The sequence below is a fragment of the Copidosoma floridanum genome, unplaced genomic scaffold (assembly GCF_036245765.1).
Source record: "Copidosoma floridanum isolate Cflo_tuat_1 unplaced genomic scaffold, Cflo_Japanese_pri ptg000001l, whole genome shotgun sequence".
Lineage (NCBI taxonomy): Eukaryota > Metazoa > Arthropoda > Insecta > Hymenoptera > Encyrtidae > Copidosoma > Copidosoma floridanum.
Window position 1 is genome coordinate 16,086,177 of NW_028321878.1, and position 23,353 is coordinate 16,109,529.

Genomic DNA, 23,353 nt, shown 5'->3' on the forward strand with positions numbered 1-23,353 from the left:
TTGTAGCACGTAATCGAGATATATTATATTTTTTCCATTAAAAAGCTTTCTCTGTAAGGAAAACAAAAGTTAATCGAATCAGAGTCAAAAAGTAAATACAAAAAATGGACAGATCGGTCCAAATCAAATACAACAAGAAATTTAATATGCTGACCGTAATATTTAGTTGTAGAGTGTATGTGTATAAAACAAAGGAAAAAAAAGTAAAACTGAAATATTTCACTAACGCAATATCAAAGAAATTAATTAATGTTAACGTAGACGGACTAAATTTAAAAGTACGTTTTTCAAATAGTGTTGGGAATATTCCAAAACCAATAAGATATAGTGCTTAAAAAAGAAAAATACTTGAAAAAAATACGCTTTTACGTGAATTGACAACATACACAAAGTTGAAGGTTACTATAGTTCAACTCAATAAGAACTAAAAACAAAAACCTATGCTATGAGACATGAATAAAGTTATTTAGAAGCTTTTGAGACACAGAGTCATAAATTGAAAGAAAAAAAAAGAGATACACAATAGTGCAGCTGTAGTTCTCGAGATAAAAAGACCAATATGCTCAAATAAATGGGCTTAGGCAGGCAAAAAGCTAAGATTTGTTAAAACTTTGCCAAGCTACATCATAAACAAGGTGCTTAATTGTTTTTCAATTCCTTTAATATTAGAAGTGACGTATCAGTAACAAGTGTACAAAAAATTGCACGTCTTCTCTGGCTCGAATAAAAAGTAAAATAGCTTACACACCGAGAATTAAAGTAAATAATTCTCAGATCGTATATTTATCGATATACATGCGTAGTAGAATATATAGCCTTCATTTTACTACTCACATACTGAATTAATAAACAGCTATTAAAACTTAAAAAACAATATTTTACCCATTAATTTTTATAAAAACGGATCATCCAGGACATGATATTAAATTTTCTTCAAACAAGTCAGTGACTCTTTGCTGAGTGTAAGTAAGTCTTATTTTATTGACTATCTATTAACTCACAGATAAGGAATGTCAGAAATACGAACAAAAATACTATTATGTATATTCTTGAATATAAAATAAAAATCTACAGTAATCTATTTAATTTCGAAATTTTTCGTCTCACAGTTCCCGGGGGATTTTTTTTTTTTACTTCAAAGTATTCCATGTAAAGTACAAGATTAAGTTTCTTCAGAAGTACTACGAGGCTTCGTCGTTTGGAAAACGAGTTTTTTGTAAGATTTCCCAGTGAGACGTAGCCGGTATGGGTTCGTATGAATTTGAAATAAATTGGCGAACTTCACTGCTTAAACGTTACCAGAGCGCCGGTGATGAAGAATGACGAAATACAATCTTTCCAAACGGTCAGCTGCGGGGAACGTTTCCGAGAGCTGACAAATAGGAGCGAAAGAAAAAAAAAATACACGTGACTGGCTGACAAAAAAAGCTCACACCAGATGGCCGACGGCTGTATAGGCACGGCCCACGTAATCCTATAAATCTGCCACCAGCACGTCTGGCGAATTAAATCATTATCTGGACGCTGCACGAGAGCAAATTGAGCTAATGCATGCACGTCCCCAGGACCCACCTCTTTTTTTTTATTTTTTTTTTTCCTCTGAAAAATCACGTACGCCGAGTACAGTATCCATCTTCTTTTTGTTTTGCGACAAGCCCAAAAGGAAGAAGCACGAGGAAACATTTATCTTCGACGGGGCGAGAACGAGCTGGTAGCTATCGGTCCGCCTGCATTTTTTACCGATCGCCCGGACACAACCAGTTTCGTTCCCTTGCACCTCGTTGTCTGCCGTCGGTTTCCCGTGGCTCGGATAACACGCGCTCGGCCATCGCTCCAGTAGCCACTGCTGGAAAGTGGCCGGGAGGTGCGATTTAGATAGAGACACCGCTCGTAAATGCTTTGAGAAAAGTTGCCGCTGCGGATGGGCTAAAAGAAAGTCTGCTCTTTATTGGCTTATTTTCGTGCTTGCGGCTCCCGCGGTTAGTGGGAATTGCCGGGCTGGGTCAAATGGGGCCGTGCAGTGCTTTTTATTTTCGGTCTCCTCTTTGGGAGATCGAGGATTAACCTGGGCTGTTTCGCTGATTGAATGCTGATACCCTTAGTAAAAAAAAAAGTAAAATAAAATTTAAAAAAACACTCGTACACCTTTTTTGGAGATTGAATCGGTCAACCAACCCGTTGTTGAAAAACAAATTTCAAATGTTGTATGTTAACATTTCACGTTTTTTTTTATTTTTTATTTTATAATGAAAGCGTAGAAAAATAAAAACAAACCCCACCATTCATTTCACGTATTTAGAAACACGGAAAAGAGGTATATTCCGTCGATTATATCTGATTTGACATTTAAACCTTTCGATGTATTGATAACTTGTTTAAGCTTAGCATTTTAATTCTCTTGAAAACACCAAGCTATCAAAAGATCCTCTGAGCGTACGTCCACACACTCTCGCAAAAACGGGTCTAACAGCTTTTTATTCAAATATCCGACAAACAGTTTTATTGCTTGAAACGCACGACACGAACAAAACACAACAAGACCATAAGAACTGTGACTGGCAAAAAGCTAGAATTAATAAGAAGGAAAAAAAAAAAAAAATGAAAAACGAAAAATAGGCCAAACTCACCAGTCCATCGCAAGCGGAGAGTACGACCTTTGAATCGGGCTGGTCCCTGATGACCCCTCGATAATGGCACGTGCTCGCGTGCCTCTTGGCTGGTTCGCGCTTGTGAAGATCGCGCTTGCGCCTCTCCACCACCATCCCCGAGCCAATGAACTCTCGAACGGGCGTCAACTGCAGGTGGTACTCACGGTCGCCGTCCATTGCCAGCCGATAATGCACCTCCTTCGTCTTGGCGTCGTCGACAACAGCAGCATCGCCGTCGTAATGATGAGTCACGTTGCGGGAGATGAATTCGCCGAGGTGCGTCACCTTGCGCGGGTACACGATCTCGTGCGAGTGGATGTGGTCCTCGCCGGTGTACAGTCCTGTGAATGCAAATTTACGTGTGATATATACCCGCAGATACATCTGTTGGTTGCACTCTGCTGTGGGTGCTTTGGTCATTGCGAGGATGTATGGGATGAGGGCTTGGGATCTATATGGGCTTTTACTGTTTGCGTGTAGGTAAGTATAGGTACATGCTTTGGATAGCTGGTTCAGATAGAATCATAATTATAAGTTTTTTTCTTCTTCAATTATTCACAATATATTCGTAAAGGTTGTTCATTTAGTAAAGGAGAGATAGAAAATAGTTCTCTTATTTACGATTTGATGGAATCTAGAACATTGAAAAACAATATTGGTATACTTTTTTCTTTAATTCACTGTAAATCATAGTACATTGAATGTACACGTTGAAAGGGTATAGTCAAAGTGATAGTTATTATAAAAATATTTCTATTACAGAACTTTACAAACATTCGCAAGCACATCGAATATTTAACGTAACGTTATACATTCTGTATTTTTCTTGCACAAATTTAGTTAATAAATTTGTTGTTGATAAATTTCGTTTGGTCTTATCTGTTTTGATGTGGTTAAATTCTGCTAAGTGAGGTAAATATTATGCGATTTAATTAATCACGCACTTGTGTGACGGAAGTAAAGGATCATATGCCAACATCGACTGGTTTATGACGTGCTCTCCGTGTATTATGATGAGGAGGTAGTTTGCTTTATGCACAGAAATTACGGCATCATTAAACCAGAGAGAACTAGTTTACCGCTTCTGCCGAAATAATGTTACACTCAGTAAGTATTATGCACGTATACAATTACCACATCTCTATGCAGTAATGATTTGCTATTAAAAATAATTTACTTATGTATGCTGATAAAACGAATTTAGTTCAACAATTTGGCTAATTATAGTTGGTTATAAGCGAGTTAACTCAGAATGATACTGCTTAAAAGTACAGTGCTGGAGTAGAAGTGGGGTGCCAATTGAAAAAAGCAAGAAAAAAACCAGTGTATCTTGACCTACATGGCAAATTTCGAAAATTGGCACTCTTTGAGAAAAATACAAAAAAAAAAGAATTTTAAAACAACGCATAAGTACTACTATCCATCGTGCCTTACTCTCCTAGGTCACAAAAAAAAAAAAAAACGTTTTTCAGCATTGTCTATGTGAGTGGACGAAATAGTGTAAAGGATAAAACAGCAGTCCACAGCTGTCGAAAACTCCTTGACTCATTACTTCTGTTGTTCCAACAGTTGAGCTACAAGAATATTATTTGAAAAACAAATAACCCTTTAAAAACGATAAAATGCGTTTAAACACGTACCCCATGTTTAGTATTAAAAGAAAAAAAAAAAAAAAAAAAAAAAGAAAGAAAATCGATCGCACAATACCCTTGTCATTGGTTGTTTTTACCCTATTGAGAGTGACTAGTTCCTAAACTAAACACTTTGGCTCTTGCATCTTTCTAGCTAGCGACTCGCGCCTCCCTCCTAATCGAAATCTGCCCGAACAAGCACACAAGGATACTTTGTCGATTAAGTTTAAACCCATGGGTGAGGCGGACGACGCCAGTGGGAGTGTTCCAGTCGGGGGGAGGGGGTAGGAGTCCCTGGCATTATTACAGCAATTAGCAAGCGCAGAGAGGGTGGAGGGTCCATGCTCGCATGATGTACGTGGCTAATTATCCCCCGCGCCGCAGGAGATCGATCTCGCGAGCCAGCCCGCTGAAGGTCGCGTTCCGCGCGAGAGATAGCCGACTGGTCACGCATTATCGGAGGTTACCGGCAGCGCTGATAACATCTGCCGGATCATACTTTGGTTCACTCGTTGCAGTGTAGGAAAAATGTGAGCCAAACAGGAGAACTCTCTGTTTGATACTAATTAGAAAGTAGGGCGTTGATTGGGATGGCGAGTGTGCCAGTACAGTATTAACAGCAAATTCGGGTGCATCATCAAGTAAAAATTTGAAACTGCAACGTGTACGATGCATCTCCTCTGCCATTAGGGCCAAACCCTCTTTGAGCATCCATTTCTCGCAATGTATACATTATAATGTATATTTTCCAAACAGAGGGCTCATAGAAATATACGAGATGATCAGTATAGTAAGGACGTGCAACAACGTGTGTTCACGACACCCAGTTGGGGTCCTTACAAATGTACGTAAAGGAAGGGGGGGGGATGATATACACGTCAAAATATCTCCCGAATATATCTCGGTCTCGCATGTATTACAATGTCCCTTGCGCGCTGGCTCTAACCCTGTATCGTTGGCGTGTGCGTCCGTAGGTAGGTACATGTATGAGTAAACGGGGCAATTTGCCTAATGAAACGCCCAAGGTAGGTATTTTTCACGGACTTGCCTCCATCCCTTCGCGGGTCTCGTCTAATTATTTTTGCGTGTTTCGTTTTTTCCAACCTTTCGCTGCGAGTTTCCCGAAAACAAAAATTTTGTTTTGTCAAGGAACTCGTTAGAGCTGTATCGTGACAGTAAAGGGGGAGAGACGAAAAATTGTTAGGGATGCCGAATCCCGTGTACAATTAAAATCCACGTGCGTCCCTCGTGGAGCGGTTGTTCAAGCGTCTTATGTCCAAATCCACCGATGCATAGGGTGGAAGGGTTGCGGAAACAGGGATTTCTCGGACGGAGTCGAGAGACCGGCGCCAAAGCGGGAAGGGACCAGATTCTGGAATAAACTTCTCCTGCTGCGGATACCTATTATTCCGGATGAATTCGGAATTCCAAAGCAGAGTTCGGAGTGAGAGCGAGCGAAGTGTATCACTCGGCCAAACTTGCGGAATCGCTCAAAATACCGGGGGAAGACGGAAGAGGCTAGGGGTTTAAGATGCTCCGTGTAATATGCTCAGCTGGTCGGTCTAATAGTTGAGCGTCGAGAGCGAGAATGGAGAGCAGAATCGTTTAGCTAATTAGGAAGCATCACGGGGTGGTAACTGTTTTGGGGAAAGTTTTGGAGAAGTTCTAACTCGAGATATGTGAAGTGAGGGGGAGAATTAAATAACCGATGCTATATAGAACGGATGGTATTTGATTGATTGTAGTATTTTGTCCATCATATTGTAACGAAAGTGTTTATTATGAGCTGTGCATTTTCTTACAAGTAGATAAATTTATGAAAAACTACGTCTTGCACATGAGGCACGAATAATATAATCTACGGATTGCCAGAGAAAAATGTTCGATTCAAAGCATAGGATTTGATTTCTAAGCCATTTTTTAGTATTATATCATGTCCAAACGAGTTTCATATTTATATGTTTTAGTTGTAAATGTCAAATGAAAAAAAATACATACTGCGAAACTATTTTCCGGCAATTTTAAAACGATTTTCATTATTTCCCGTGTGACCACGACACTGCTGGTGGAAATGTCCAATACCAAAAAATTTATTCCAATAAGGTCCATTAGTTTCGAGTTAAACATTTTCTCCGCAAATGAAACGTATAAAGTTACATGTGTATTTAATTTTTTTGTTCAAATCGTAAAGACGAAAATATTGAAAAAAAAAATCAATACAGAGAATTTATACTTTCATAATATATATAAATTTTGTATTTAATATTTTGGCTTCGACACTAAACCCAAATTTACCTACAAAATTTGAGCCTAAGTATTTCGATTGTAATTAAGTTAGTCAAAAAACTTGATTACGTGCACATACGTACAAATAAATATGTACATCATGTGGCCTTTTTGAAGCTTCCTCATACTAGGTTAAACATTTTTTTTCATCGGAAGTAGACGATTCATAAATGGTTACACTTTTCACACAGATAAAAGGTCCTTTCGTACATTCGTCTTGCCTAGAAATGAAATAAATTGTTGCATAACTATTTTAATGTATAAATAGTTGATGTGGTACCAATGATTTTCCGTGTGCTACTTGGGCACTTAAATTATATTGCTCGATTATTAGCAAAAACGACCAAGATTAAAAGTTAAAACTATTCTGCGGTTTGTGGTTTGTCGCGATTCCGTGGTAAAGTTGTTGAGCAAAAGTTAGAGCGTTGGAAGGGCTTTTTGTTTCATGCCACGGAACTGATTCGCAATACTGGCAAAGGTGTAAGAGGGTTGGTGCTGTAGTTAATTAAAATTGTTGTGTGCTTAGCTCCGTCTGAAATTAGAACTTTCAAAAAACGTAGGTGTGATATACTGACTGTAGTGGGTAATTAATGGTACATTGTTGTCATTTTGCGTTGGTCCACGAAATGTCTTTACCCGCTTTTTTAAACCTCTTTAGTTGATACGCAACTATTTCTCTATGAAGTATTTATTGCATATTCTGAAATTACAGAAAGATCACAGTATTAGGTATTTAATAATCGAGGTTCAACTCACATTCAGGTGGATTCAACAAGCGATTTTACGATTTTGACATTTTGTATTTTCAATTGTGCATAAAACTCTGGAAATTGTGTGTAAGTTAATTTTATCAAAGAATGTTTTTTTTTAATCTCTAGCAGTATCGAATGATAATTAATAAAACTCTATAAATATCTTAAATGAAAAATTTTTTTATTTTTTAGAAACTATTTTTTGTTTAGTTTACACATCGAAAGATGAGTTTTATATGCACTAAAAAACTTTATTTCACCTTTACCATACTAACTTTCTTTTGTATAAGTTTCATTTGTCTTATACTTCCGAAATAATGTTCTAATCGATGCTACAATTGTTTTATTTGTACTGATCAAATGATTCATTAGAAGAAAAGTATGGCAATAGTAGGCGTACAGTCTCTTTTTGTCCAAGACAATGTTTGTGGAACATGCAAAGGAATTGTGTTTTCTATTGATACTGATGTATTTATTTGTGCCCCATAATTCTAGAACTTATAGTTTATTTCGAAATAAAAAAAGAAGAAAACTCTGCAGACAAACAATACCAAAACGATAATACCTAAGATTTGTGATTGTCCCCGTATTTTAATGCAATGTAAAAATAATGTATACATACAAACGTATAATATTAACATAGTCGTATGCCAAAGTTGTAGTAATCATGACGCTGATCCATTAGCGATATTATTCAGGTGCTTAAAAGGCTCTGATTATCCTAATGTTCCCTCGTGAGTGGAGCGTATTAACATACTCTTAAAATTGCATCTTGTATCAACTAATTTATCGAGGAACAGTCACAATTGACAGTTCAATGGAATTATTAGCCATCCGTACGTTGATTATTTTTTTGTTCTCCTAATGTGTTTTTTCTGTGTCAATTCGGTTAATTTATCCAAGCTTTTAGATGACGAATACAGATTCAGATGACTAAACTTTGCGTGAAACTCGAAATATGGAGAACGAAATTTATGGAAATACAGCTTTTAGATGGTTATTTATTAGATTGGGGTCAAATATTTTTCTTAATTTCAATGATTTCAGGGACACAATGCATAAAGAGGTATCTCTCATTCACGTTATTTCAATTTAATCATTTGCCATATCTGTAAACAGGTATTAATAGATTTGTTTGTCATAAATACCGAAAAAAGAAAAAAAAAAAAAATATATAAAAACACGAAATCGACTCGGATAAGAGAGAGTGTTGGATCGTGATAAAACATGAAAAATAATGAATTATTCTAAATTTCCATTATGCACTTTGCTTGGAGACACTGGCTGGTCGAGGGGATCTTTTAGTGAAAAAGATTACCTCGAATTTCAATTAAAATCTTTGAATCGATAAGCATTCCCATACAGACCTTGTCGATTTCTCTTTTTAAAAAATTCGCAAAGCTCAAAGTAGCCCCATCGATCCCGTTCTCCTTGTATACACACACATCACAATGACACGGCAGAGCGAGCACAAGCTGCAATCCCGTCACGTAGCTCGTTTGCTCGCAACAGCCACATCGCACGGGAATCCCAGTCGTATACGAACAAATGCTGGAGTCGACGGTCAAGCGTACCCTTTAGGAACGCTTTGTAATATAAAATCATAGAAAAAAAAAAAATTTCCAACACCTCTTCCATATATGGAGTCAGGGAGACGCTTATCTCGCGCTGGTTATCACCGTCGAGCTCCAGGATACATTCGGAACCCGATGTATGCGAAGCCAAGACTTTGCTGCGTTAGCGAGCCGGAGAATCGATGTCGTAACAAAGTCAGGGATCTCCCGGAGGGTCCGTGGGTCGTAGCATGTGATCGGTGCTATCGGGGGTTAATATAAAAAGGTCTCTACGATGACCCTTGGCGGGTGCTTCAGACTTTACACTAGGGTAACCTTGGCATTTTTTCTCGCAAAAAGTCTTCTCACCACCATAGACTTCTGCATAATTATAAATTCTGTAATTATTAAGAGTGCAAGTAGACGTGACAAAAAATTATCAAGAATTAGATAACTCTTCCCTCAAGTGGGTGAGAAAATGTGTGTCAAGTGTCAAGGAACCCGACAAACATCCCGTACGAGCTGATCCTTGCGTGAGCAAAGCAAACCTCTTCTATCCGCTTGTGATCATAAAAGCAAACCAGTTGCTGAGCAGTACATACACTTGATGGAAAAGAATTTGTTCGCGCTCGGTGGGCACAGGATCCACGTTTACCCTATACATAGTTGAACAGTCTACGACCTCGTGAACTCGTACCAGCTTCTAACCTACTGAGGAGAAACATGTTGGAAGTGATTTTTTCCGAGAAAGTATTAAAAACGAAATTGATTTTCTACAAATCTTATGCAGAAGGTGGGCACTGGTGAGCGAAGTTATGTTTCAGATTACATTGATAGTAACTAAAGCCCAGATAAATTTTCTTTCTTTTCATTACTTTCGACAAATCTCAGGTCTTTGCCTTTCGAGGCATCTTTTTCCGAATAATCATCACGTAATGAAATAATTGTGAGATACACGAGCAACAAATTATTTTCCTCTAATCAAGATACCCGACGGAATGCCAAAGAGGCGAAGGAATAAGAGCAGCTCGAAGAAATCTCCGCGCGAACGAGCGCCAGGCAAAACAAACAGCTTCGCTCTTCTGTACATCCACCGACATCCATCTGGCTCTTCTTCGCGTGTATATATACCCATGTGGCGAAGGAGCGCGACGCTCCGACGTTCTTTGAACGCTGGCGCCGGGCTCTCTTCTCTCCTCACGTACCTCGTAAGTTCCGCAGCTTTGCGCTCGACTGATCGGTGGTATTAAGTTACGATTGTCTCAGCTGCGCAAGAGGAAAGGGAGGACCAAAGAAACAACTCGCGGGTAATTCGATTGAACGGGTGATATTACTGTTTTTTTTCCATTTCGATCTTACTGCACTTGTTTTAATGGCCTAATGGTATATTTGACGAATTTCATAACAATTTACATACTCCTTTAATTATCATTCCTTCGATATTATTGTGCCTTTCCCTCAAATTATTGGAAAAACCATCCTCAAACCCGTAATCTGGTATAGAGATGCAGAATGTGGAAAACAACAAAAGCTTATTATAACAAGTGTACAAAGCAGGTTCTTTCGCACGTCACAGATGAAAGCATATAATATTATGTATACGTGTTGAGTATAGTACGCTGGTCTTCAATGAAACGGCGTACACCGTAAATTCCAAGCTTTATGGCAGAAATAGAATTTGATTGAGTGTATGAGTAGGTAAGTTCGTGGTGCAAAAAAAAAAAAAATATTGGCGGTGCGTGATTTTATGCGGAAAACAGTATCATACCGTATCCCTCGAAAATTCTGTGTACTCTTCTCGTGTGTACGCGCACTCAAGTTTACCCCCACCTGCTTACACATGCGAATGCAAGTGTACATGTGTGGGTGGATGAGGCAAATGAGGAAGACGATAACAAAAGGAACGGCAATTACATTCGCTCCCGTAGCGCCTAACGAAAGCTATTTACGCTTGCGGTGAAAACGGAAGCGGGGGAGGGATAGGGAATCGAGGGGGTAAAAGCGAGTTGAGGATCTTTCCTTAATTAGCCAACATTGGCGCCACGGAAATGTTGGCCATTAGACGCTCGAGGTTTTCCACTACGTTGACTGGCAATCAATGCTGCTTGTCGGCTTTCATTTGGGAGCCAAAAGATCGCTTGCCTGGGTATTAGCATCAGAGACGACAGAAAATTGTGGTGATTGTTAAGTACTTTTCACTTAAATTCTTGACGCATGTTGCAATTGCACATTTGGCTAAGCTTACATTTTTCATATTCTTTTTTGACAGTATTTTTGATAAGATTTATAGCTGTAGTATTATTGCTCATCGTTATGTAGTGACTAACAATGAAATCGCATAATACTAAATGCAGGTTAGCCGGTTGGTGTTACATCGTGAGCTAAGCACTGTATTAATGATGCTGAAAACTACTTACTGAATGTAATATTTTTCAACATTGCATCACAGTTTTTTAATCTTTCAATAATCGTTTTACGCTCTTTATGGCTTAAATTTTCAATAACTATTTTCAAGGGATCACTTACGTAGGTATCAAAAAATATATGTACGTCCAATCAAAAATTGTTCGTCGAGCATTTTTTTGAACAATGAAGCAAAGATAAGGCACCATCTCTCTGCCAATTCAATGGATGCCTCGTAAGCTTAAAATAACATTTATTCGGCTTGAGAGCTACAAACCAAATTTGAGCTCAATCTGATGTAAAGTTTCGAAGATAGTCGATTCACGTGTCTTCGTCAGTGGTGATTACACTGTGAAGCAGTTGTGTCTAAAAATATAAGTATTTATTTAAAAAATGAGCTCAAGATCAAGATTTTTCAAGATTTTGAATGGAAAATCTTGTCGAAACAAGAAATCTTGAGATAAGGGGTAATGAAACAATATGTTTGGAAATATCATTGTTTCAACCACAAAACATTTGATAAATCAGTAGATGAATCAAAACTTGCGTACTTCTGAGGTTTTAGGAAATCAGAACTAAATTAGTATTACACCAATCATTTCATTAATAGTTTTACTAAACTAAATTATTTTCTCAAACGATTGTTACAAGATAATTCTAGAACATGGCTATCACAGATGTAATACGCTTAACGAGTTGATATTATTGCATTTCCTAAACGTGTACTTTATCACACTTGGATTTGCACTGCATTTTTCGCATTGTTGTTCTACTTGAAGAAGTACCAGTACACCCAGTTAATTAGAGAAGACTGTTGATATTGTCCGTTCAATCGATAAAAATACAAATAGGCCTGATTGTGACGTTTCACTTTAATTTGCCGTTGTCACGTGAACGTGACTTGGTTGTTATAAGAGTCAGCTGTGAACATCATTAACTTCCTCTTGTCGCAACGTAAAATCTGACCCACTGATGGCTCGAAAGAATACGAGCTAATAATTCAAAACTGCCAGTGGCACTTCGGTGGAATAACAACCAGCCCTTGCTGTGTTACACCAACTACAGAAAATGCACATCAACAATGGACAGCTGATTAAGGAATGTATGGAAAGCCATCCGTCCAAGTGGTTTGTTAAACCGAGAGTTTGGTATCTAGAACTGGTAAAAGGACAAAAGCTAGGGGATAATAAAGTGTACACGCAATTTACCTGAGGATCGGAGTTAGCTTAGAGTATACGTAGTGTGGCCGGTGTACAAATGTGAGTACACGCCACAGTTGCAATCACGCGATATTGAGTTTAGATGGAAAGCACATTACGCGCGATCCTCGACGGCAGCCACGTGATTTACGAGCTTGCTGTTGTAACACCGTATTAATCAAACACCACCGGACAAAGTGGGTATTCAAAGATCACAGCTTGATGAATCGCAGTTGTTTACCTACCGCTGAAGCTTTCTTGTCGTCGTTTCTGCCATTGTTTTCAAATATTTCTGGAGCCTTGACCACCTACCAATTGAGAATCGAACAATTTTGTGTCAGATCAATCGTTGGTATTTCACCATTATGAATGTATAATATTCATTTTTATATTATTTCAAGATGAATTTTGAGAGATACTATCGATATCACTGTTGTCCCTTCATTCGTTGTTGACGGTATGACTCGATATTTCAAGTATGTATACTTAAAGGCGAATTCAGCATACTCATAATACGAATCACTCTTACCTGTGGATAATAACAACGAGTTGCGCGTTCAAGTGTACCTATCGTATAGTTGCACGGCCCTGTGCACATTTGTCAGCGATAAATTTGCGTTTGACTCGTGCAAGCAAAACAACTGACAACTCCATTATTTATTTCTTCACAGTAAGTACAACGTCTGCGGCGGGTAACATGTATCATTGAACTAGCGAGTACTTCAATTGCAGAAATGATCAGCCATGCGCGTAATGACAAAAAAGTCAGCCCATCATTTCGACATAATGAATTATTGAGACCTCCGGCGATAGTGACTGATACAAAGAAAAGAGCCACATCTGATTAACGAAGGACTAGGAATATCATAACTATTGAGCTGTTCTACTTAATTCGTTGAAAAAAAAAAAAAATAATAATAATAATAAATAAATAAGGAGCTTGAACTGTGGAAATTGTGAAAAGTTCAAAAGTTATTTATTTGAATGACTGCTACTGCAGAGTGTCGAGCGCATTGTGCCAATTTTTACAACAACGTAAGTTATTCTGAACCTAAGAAAGTTGTTTTCAACATTGCCGATGACTTTAAGGTATTACAAAATAGAGAGAGAATAATTAACTAATATTTTATGACTATTAAACTCCTTGACATTTACAAGAACGACAAAAAAATGGGTTTTAATTGGAACATGGGAAAAAAATCAAGAATAAAAATATTTACTTGCCACCTGCTGAATTCCTATAGGAACCAAAAGGATATTCAAAATAGTTGAAGATTTTTTGGTAATAATTTTTAAACTTTTTATTGGTAGATTGCTTGGCGTAGTAATTGTAATAGTGTTTTGGTACTGAATCTCAATATTCCGAAAAAATAAGTTCGAGTATCAACTTGAAAATATGTTGACCTTTTGTAGTGATAAAAAATTTCAAACCTTCTCCTATAGTATTTGAAATAATGGCAAAGAAGCAAAGAAGTAATTGAAACAAGAGAAAAACACAAATTCTTTCACGAAATTTAGTAGAAACTGCTACAGAATCCTGTAACTTTCTATTTTTATTTTAATTATAAAATAACAAATTGATAAATAATGAAAAATTTGCTATGGACACATATCTTCTACTATTATTTTTGAAAATATGTCTAAATTCTGAGTACCTTTGAGTATTCATGTATATGATTTACGTCTGGAGAATACTATTAATTATAGAGATTTGGACGTTCGTACAGAACTTAAAATGTTCATAAGGTTGAAATTTACGTACGAAATTTGATTTTGATCAAAAGTGTTAAAAATTTCATCCATAAAATCAAATCTAGAATAAAACTAACGCATACTTTACATGGTCAATACCAGAGCTCTATTTTAAGATGTGCCACACACAAAGAAGAAATTAGAGGATACAAGTCTCATTGTTTTTCAATGCCATCCCTCTTTTTTTAGATCCTCTTATCCCGGAAATGAGATTACATACGTACGTTTCGCAAGGCATCTCGCGTACATTACACCAAAAGCTTGATGGATCGAGGTAGAAAAATGCTATCTCGAATTTGTTGATAAGAATTGCTATTTCAGATTCGCAGCGAAAAAGGCCCTTTTTATTTCCAGCTTTTTTTTGTAGCTGAAACAAGATAAGACTTTTTCAAAAAAGTGTATCTATGTAGTTTTTGCAAGTGCTTATGCTACTTGAAGGCATAACTACACACTCTCGAGTATAATTTTTTTATCAACAGATCACAGACAGTAATCGTAAAAAAAAAAAAAAAAAAAAAAAAAAAAATCCAAGGTAGCCCATTCAACTCCCAAGTCGTTCAGCCGAGGAGAACTAATCCTATATATGTAGACGATCCAAATTCAAAATAACGTACTTTCAAACTCACTACTCCTAGGAAACTTCTACGTATACGCATCATATGGACGTTGCGAAAATGTATTCGGACAGGGTAATGTAGCCGTCAGCGATCGCAGTCATCGAGCGGGTTGGTGAGAGTATGGGTGCGGTTCTCACGCTTTCGTACGAGTATACTGCGGCTTGGCGCCGGTGACAGACTTGACCTTAGCAGCAAATAAAGAACGAGAAGAAGGAAGTACGGGGTGAGGAGGAGGAGGAGGAGGAGAAGGAAGTGGCACAAAAAGAGAGACAGAGGAGATCAGGCGCAAGCAGCATTGCGAATGATTCGCTGTTGGGGCGAAGGCGGACAGGACTCAATTTGTACGCGCGTGTACACAGCGTATCGGACGGAAAGTCCACTTGGTGTGAGTATGCAAGAGAAAAGGAAGGGGGTTGGGGGAAGTGGTTTTTGTGTGGGACGCCGATCGCAGAGAGGAGATCCATGGGAGGCCCGGCCTCTGAAATGAGAAATTTTCGAGCACCCACGCAACGCTGGTGTCCGATTAAAAAGCGTCTTTTTATACGTGCATGGATACATGCTCGTAATATGTATGGAGGAGGAGGAGGAGAAGGAGAAGATAGTAATGGGAAAATGTATATTGCGAGCACACAGGAAAGGGCTTGCTTTGCCGGCAAGGATATGGTGACGCGTGTTGTCCTCGTCGAGAGAGAGAGAGAGAGATATTGTGCACTCGAGCTTGTATGATTTATTCACGGTCACCTCTTTTGTCGAGAGTGTCCACGAGATGATACGCATACGCGTTATTCAGCGGTATACGCTTGAACTTATAATTTACACTTATTCGCGGAGTACAGGTATAGATCATTTGTTAAGGTTTTTGCAAGTGCTGATGTATGTATATGATAAAGCTCCTTGTAAAGTGGGTTTCAAGAGAGTAATATAAGAGCCATGAAACTTATTTGACAACATATACGTCATGTTTTGCGTGATATCATACCAAAGTACAATTAACTATAATGGTAATGTTTTACGGAGTTTTAGTTCTGTGTAATGCTATCATTAGATTTTTCAAAAACAACTCGAAAAATGTCTTAACAATTACTTTTTAAGGTATTATCTAGATATTTTGCCACAAAGACATTTTACTAGATTCTATTTTTTTAAGGTGTTTTGTACACGTGTTGCCAATTTGAAAACTTACATATTTTATCGGTGATTTTTCATCTAAAGGTACTTGTATTACTATTTGTAAATAACACTTGCAAACGACATGACATTAATGCTCTTGAAAATTTTAATATATGAATATACACGAGCACTGAAACCTTTACTCCATGAACCTAAATGCATTTTCCAATCATTAAATAATATGATTCTTGACACTATTTGCTGATGAAAAAAAGTCTATCAAACTTTGCATAGGCCACATGTTCAAGATAAATCGACTTTTGAAAAAAATGTCCCCAAATAGGTCCCTTCATAAAATCAAATGTAATAAAAAGTTTTTTTTTTTCAATTTTGTAAAGTTGTACTACAAAACCAAAAACTGATAAATTTGTAAATTTTTTTACAATGACTGTCCAAAAAATCTATGCCACCTAAACTGTAGCTTATTTTTGGTGAAAACACTTTTTAAAATCAGCATCAAAAATCAGCGGACACAGTCAATCATCCGACGAAGAAGCTACCGATGGCGTCATCCACAAGTCCGGTCTTCCGGTGCTCCTTATGAAGGTATATCGCGAAATTAATCTCGATGGCGTGACAGTAGCAGCATGAATAAAGCCACCAGACCAACCAGGTAGTAATAGTAGGAGTAGTAGAAACGGTACAGGTTTAAGTCCCACCCACTCATTCAACACGTACGCATGAACGCTGCCATGCAACTCTATGCGCTAAACCTACACGTACGTAGAAACCTGCACGTATAGATCACTAAACCCGACATCCGCTTTTTCTTTCTTTTTCTATTTTTATAAATGAGGTAATACGAAAAAGTCGTTCAGTGACATTGTGTATATTTTTCAAATAGAAAAAAAAAAAAAAAAAAAAAAAACGGTTTTGCCCAGACGGCAAAGGAAGAGAAGGACATTTAAAGGAGATTGTACACTGAAGGAGAACAGAGACTACTGGGACAAACGAATGGCGTCAGCGCTGACGTCTAAGAAGCTTCCAAAAGAGACGGACTTAAGTATAGTATACATACAATCATTATAATAATATTAATAATTGTTTTCATACACTCAAGCTTTGTTTTTCACGTGCTGTGAAATATTAAAAATGTTTATAAGTGTAAGATGTATATTTGGCGCTCGTAACTGAATTCTAATGCATGCGCAATAGCAAGAAGACGAGACGCCGTGACGCTGCACTTCAGCGTCTAATACCTATAGTTTACTCACTCTCGCACGGTCAGTCAGTCGGTCGATACGCACTCCCTGCTTTTCGTATTTTCCTTTTGATTTGATCTTGCTTTATTTCAGTTCAGCTTACGATTGTATCCTTGATTGTAAAGACTAAAGATAGCATACACTGAAGATAGTGAGAATAAACGTGTCCGTGTTTTATAATAAAAACGACAGTGTTGTACATTTTATTGCCCGATCACATACCCACACATCCATACTGCTAACAATAAGACACAAACAATTTGTTGTATAGAGCAAGATTTTTTATTACGAGTGAAATTTTTGATGTCTTTGATGTCATAACCAATAATGAATACCGTCAACACCCATAGTATAACGTACATGAAACGCAAATGTGAGGCATTAAATTATTCGTCTGAATGTGTAGCTTTAAGAAAATCTTTTAAAAGGCGTCGTAGTGTAGGAAAATTAAAACATCTGTTAAATTCCGTACTCTTGTAAACGATACTACCTCAATAAAAGTTACGAAAAGCAACACTTCTTAAATAACCCGCACTTTTCGCTGCAAATTCGAAATATCATTTGCTTTCGCCGCATTGCCCTTCGTACTAATGATACTTTTGATGTAAAAAGTAACGTTTTCCCAACTTCCCACTTTAAAATATGCATACACAAAAATCCATGATTACCCGCGTAAGGACCACGACAAAAAAAAAGGAGATGATATGGTAAAAAAAAAAACTTGAGAGTCGAAATGAGGTCCCCAGTATACGCACTTTTTGTAAATGCACGCACCGTATAAAGGGCTGTATCATTCATTAGCCACCCACCTTCCTCATCCCCCGTCCCAACTCGGCCCACTCCGAAATAAATTATACACGCAGACGTGTACGCGTTGTATTCGCACAGCAGCCGAGAGACAGACGGACGGACGGAAATTATCTTTTTTTCTCTCTCTCTTATTCGCCTGCTTCATGCATTTTCGCGTCACCCGTCCGTTCTGCGTGTCTTGTCCGACGCTGACAGCAAAGACAAGAGGGAAAGAGACACATGCTCGCCGTGCGAGATCTGATCCCCGTTAAAATCCAAGGCGGGCACTCTCACTGCTGTCAACGGTGTCTGTACGGTGTATATGTGCGCTGCCGATGATACTACCAACGACGTCCCGAGTCGCGCGTCTTGAATCATTTATGAGCCGATGACGGGCACGACTCTGTCTTTCGATCTCTCGTCCTTCTTTTGCGACCCCCGTTCGAACTTTTCCTCTTTTATTTCCTCCGTATCGGCCTGATGTTGTCGGATTTCTTTGCTTGTCATATTGATAACAGGATTAATTCCTGTTCGTGATTCTGGTACAAAGAGATCTGCGTATACGAGTGCATAACAGTGAAAGTCTCGAGTCATCGTTGATTGAAAAATTTTTTTTTTCTTTTCTTTTTTTTTTACAATAATGATGACGACGATATTTAAAACTTCCATCAGTGATAGTAGAAGTACTGTGTTTAATGATTTGGAAAATTGATAATTTATGGAAGGCAATCATGGACATCCCGACGCACAATCGGTATTGTGAAGCAAAAAGCATTAGCTTCATCGGGGCGTTATGAAATGTCGACCCATATTGAATATACATTTAATAGTTAATACATGTTATGGGTTAATGAAGAGTTGTCCATGAGTCAGATTGATTTTTTACGTTATGCTGAGAGAAAAAGATTTTAAATATTACTGTGCTGTAACAATAATTTAGTGGTGTTCCGTCGTCTATGGACTTTTTACTGTTTGGAACAGTAATTTTTATCATCATTACAGTAATTTTTACTGTTCGTGCAATAAAAATTACTGTCTAGGATGTGAAAAGTTAAATTGCCGATAGTGTAAAAAGTCTCTAGATGACATAGTGACAGCGGATTACAATTATTGTCAGTAATTTTTATAATTATTTTCTCTCAGTGTACTCAAATTTAAACTAGCAAATGAGACTTTTTCTGTATTTTAAAAAGTGACTATTTTTAACATCAGATTGCTGAAATAGTGTACTTGAATCGTCGCTGAACAGAAAAATGTCTCATTCAAAAAAATTGTCTTGATAAATTTTTTTTCATACTGACTATTGGGACACAGTTTTTCTAGTTCAAAAACTTCACGAAGTAGGATATTTTTTTATAAATTTGTTTTGTTTGCTTTTTTTATACACAGCCATTCCAGGTCCTCGTGCAGGTCTTACCTCTGCATATGGGTGCTATGTAAAAAATACGTATGAAAACATACTAAAAGCATACATATGAAATGGTACTTTTCCGCCCTCGGGTGGTTTTGGGAGGCTGGTACTTCCTTGGGCGAAAAAGCAGTTTTCCGGAACTCGTTCGAAAAGTCTCCTTTACGAACCTCGTTACGAACCTCGCCTTCGGCTCGGGCCGCAAACCTCTCGGTTCGCAAACAAAGACTTTTCAAACTCGTAGGAAAACTACCATTACGTCACTAGGGCACAAAGTACAAACATGAGCGCCCGAAGGGCGCGCTTGTTGTAGGTTGGTGCCTGAGTCGCGTATATTGTTTTTGCCTTTTTGCCCGGAGGGCACGAAAAAACTTTTCTGCCCGTGGGCCCAAAGTGATTGCAAGGGCGCAAAGTGTGACCCGAGGGCGCAAAGCGACAGTTGCACTTTGGGCCCATGGTAAGAAATGGTAGTTTTCCTACGAGTTTGAAAAGTCTCTGTTTGCGAACCGAGAGATTTGCGGCCCGAGCCGAAGGCGAGGTTCGTAACGAGGTTCGTAAAGGAGACTTTTCGAACGAGTTCCAGAAAACTGCTTTTTCGCCCGAGGAAGTACCAGCCTCCCAAAACCACCTGAGAGCAGAAAAATATTTTGAACAAGCCATTGAGGATTACACTTTTTTAGTTTATTTTTTTTTTTTCTAACATCAAGTTTGAAAAAAGCTCGTTAATTTTTTTTACTCCTTACCACTTATAACTTTGCGGTTGCTAAGCGTCAGATGATAATCAGCTGATAATCACCAGACATTTTGGCAAGTGTTAGAAAAGCTTAAATACCTTTATAGAAACTTCCAAGAGAGTACAGTCTTTAATTTGTACTTCAGATAATTTACCAAGTGCTCAACTTTTTTATGCTCACTTTTTTTTTCGTATGGAAGCTGACCATCGTTCATGCAATAACTTTTTTTGCTATCTTCTAAGGCAGGCTGTAAGTGTACAGAAAAAATTTCTGCTCTTGAGTGAACCCTAAAAAGTCGCTAACACTTACGGAAAATTAGAAAATGGAGAGCACTGAGTAGGCTTCCATTTCTTTTTTCGCACGCTCGATAAAATCGCCATCATGAAAATCCATTCTATCGTACATCATGTTCATCTGATTAAAATGTATGAAAAAAGTCTTGGTTCGTCCGAACCAAAAATGCTATAAAACTCCTTTTTACATTTGAACAAAAGGAGGAACGCAATGTCAGCTACACACGAGGAGCTGCAGGGAATCATTTCACATGCGACACTCGATTAACCCGCACGAACGTGAAGCTTCCATTTCTCGTTGTAACCTTCCATTTCCATTATTGCATTTCGCTTGGCTGTCCTGTGCATAATGCAAGCCCACAAACGTATGCACATACGACGGCATATCTACAACTTGTGCGCACATGGTATGGTACGCATTGTCTGCACGCATTTGGAGTGGTAGTAGAGGTTACGCATACACATAACTTAATTAGTCACGAATTACCTGCTAGCAGGCCGTTATTTTGGTAGGCGGTAGTTGATGTGGGTTTTGTTTCGGAATCGTTTAACATTTCTTAGCTAAATGACATTAATGGAACATCGGTTTTGCATCACTTTTAAAAGGTGTACAACAAAAATGTGTTTTCAATTTTCCTAAGAAAAAACTGGGTCAGTTGTAATATGGAATTTACTGTACTTGCATCCAAAGATGAAGTTTCACTAAAACACGGAGGGATGATAATACATACCACTTTTTGAAAAGAAAAAAAAATCAAAAGCATGAATGAATACCTTGAAGTAGAAAGGAACAACTTTTCAAAAAATCTAGGATAATGCGAGTCCGTAAAGGTTGGCGAGCCCCACTCGTTAAGTGCGGATTACGTCACGAAGATATGGGTTTTTTTTTATCGGTAAATTTTTACGATGATCGTAGCTCCACAGTGGCTCTATACGTACACCCAAGCGATGCCCATCGATATCTCGTTCACTTTTATTTTCATGGGAGCACAGAGGTCGTGTAATAAGAAATTTTTGAGATAACGTCGCTTGCAAGTATTTAGATACTATGACCGTAAGAGCGAAATTTTTCGTAAATTAAGAATGATCATTGGTCTAGAGAAGTGATAATTAGAGTCCCGAGAGTACTGTGGTGAGTTTTATTTTTAAAAATTGAAATAGATGATACCTGGATTTTTAATGTGAAAAAGTGGTAACTTCATTTTTGCTCAATCTGGATGAATAAATATTACTGCAGTAAAAGAACTGTTTCTATTAATCATCCAAATGACTGTTCCAATGAGAAAACCGTCCAGAAATAAACCTTTTAAATTTTAAAAATGTAAAGCTTTAAACTTTTTCTTCAATTTGAAAACTAAAATGCTATTTTTTTTTTTTTTGTAAAATTATATACTGTTAGGCTATTTATGGTATATTATTAAGGTAATTATTGATTAATGTTCAATCTTGATTGATAAAAAAAGTTCAGAACAGTTATTTACACCTTTTAAAATACGTCAGTTACTTAAAGCTGGAAAAACAGTTATAAGGAAAAAAACAATGATTTATTACACGATTCGGAGTGCTTGTAAAAAGTTTCATCGGTACTTGAAATATCATCAGACCGTAAACAGTAAATTAATGTCATCAGCATCACTTGATAGGTGCGATTGTAATCTGTTTCAAGACTACTTTGCAAGCATCTGTTGTTGCATTTGTTTTTTCACATCCCAATCAGTTAATCCATCAAGAGTCGAGACAGAACTGCACCACTTGATCGGATTATTGGGCTCACTTGTTACCATCACAAATTAATATTCTCAAGATCCTCTTCGATATTCTGCTTCACGTCTACTGTAAACTTCAAGTACATTGGGTTAAGCAGACGCTTCTTCTGGGGATTTAATTGGTACTTCAACCACACGAATCGTTCCACCCCTCAAGTTATAACATTGTAATTTCACATTGTTTTGCACCTTGTTTATTTGCCGTATTTATAAATGATAAAGGCATTCGGAAGTGTTTCAACAATCACTACTGGAATAAGGAATTCTTGGCATAGAAGACTTTTTAGTTTGTTTAATGTAGGATGTCTAGTTTTGTACGTAATATGAGTTCTTAGTGACGATACGTTGAGGTTTTTAAATGAAACTAAAGCTTACCCTTCGGTCGAGTTGGGACATCATCTTGTACAGCGTGAATGACACTTATCGAAAGCAGAAGGACGAGGAGATGCATTTTTTGACGGCAACTTGTAACTTTTTCACTAGCCGTGCAGAAGCTCATCATCTTCTATTTCATGAGTGCCGAGACAAGTGTTTCTTCATCGTTGTTAATGGAATTGATAACCGTATCTAAAAAATCCCGCAAAATATTAGAATGAAACTCTAACGATTATCAATCTTAACATGTTTTTTCATCTTTTAAATGCATAACTATAACTTGCATATACTTTGTCATTAAAAATCGTGTAACGAGCCATACAAAGTAAATAATAGCTCACAGTACGAATATTCTTTTTAAACGTTATTGTAGAATGGAATAATAAATAAATTCCAGAAATTATAGTCTTTTAAGTTTTTTTGCAGGAATTTGTACTCTAAAATTTAAAATTTAAGGGAGTATTTTTTACATGTATGTGGAATATTTTTTTGGTACACCCATGTTTTAGTTGAAAAAGTTCTAATAATCGTAAATGCAGGAATCAAATTGTTAGTGAGAATGAAAATAATAACATAAGTCATTTAAGCTAAAACAATAAAACAATAAAATCTACCTTGTAAAAACCGTACCACGTAAACTATGATCGATCTAATAGATTTTCCGATCTTAAAAATAGCTCTTAAAAGCAACCCCTCAAATGAAAAAGCAAAGACCACCCAGTCGTTGAGATGCATTCAACCAACAAGCAAAAAGGATTATACAAAAATTCCAGCT

General features: G+C 37.5%; 1 protein-coding gene across 1 annotated transcript in view; it reads right to left on the reverse strand.

The window, feature by feature from the left end:
- LOC106642587 (A disintegrin and metalloproteinase with thrombospondin motifs 7) overlaps positions 1-22,765 on the reverse strand; it is a 58,059-nt gene extending 35,294 nt beyond the window's left edge. The window contains exons 1-2 of the mRNA XM_089598371.1: positions 22,579-22,765; positions 2,628-2,989 (exon numbers count right to left, since the gene is read on the reverse strand). Of these exons, the coding sequence (XP_089454497.1) occupies positions 2,628-2,989; positions 22,579-22,705 (489 nt within the window). The 5' untranslated portion in view covers positions 22,706-22,765. The remainder of the gene's footprint in view (positions 1-2,627; positions 2,990-22,578) is intronic.
- Between the last annotated feature and the right edge of the window lie 588 nt (positions 22,766-23,353).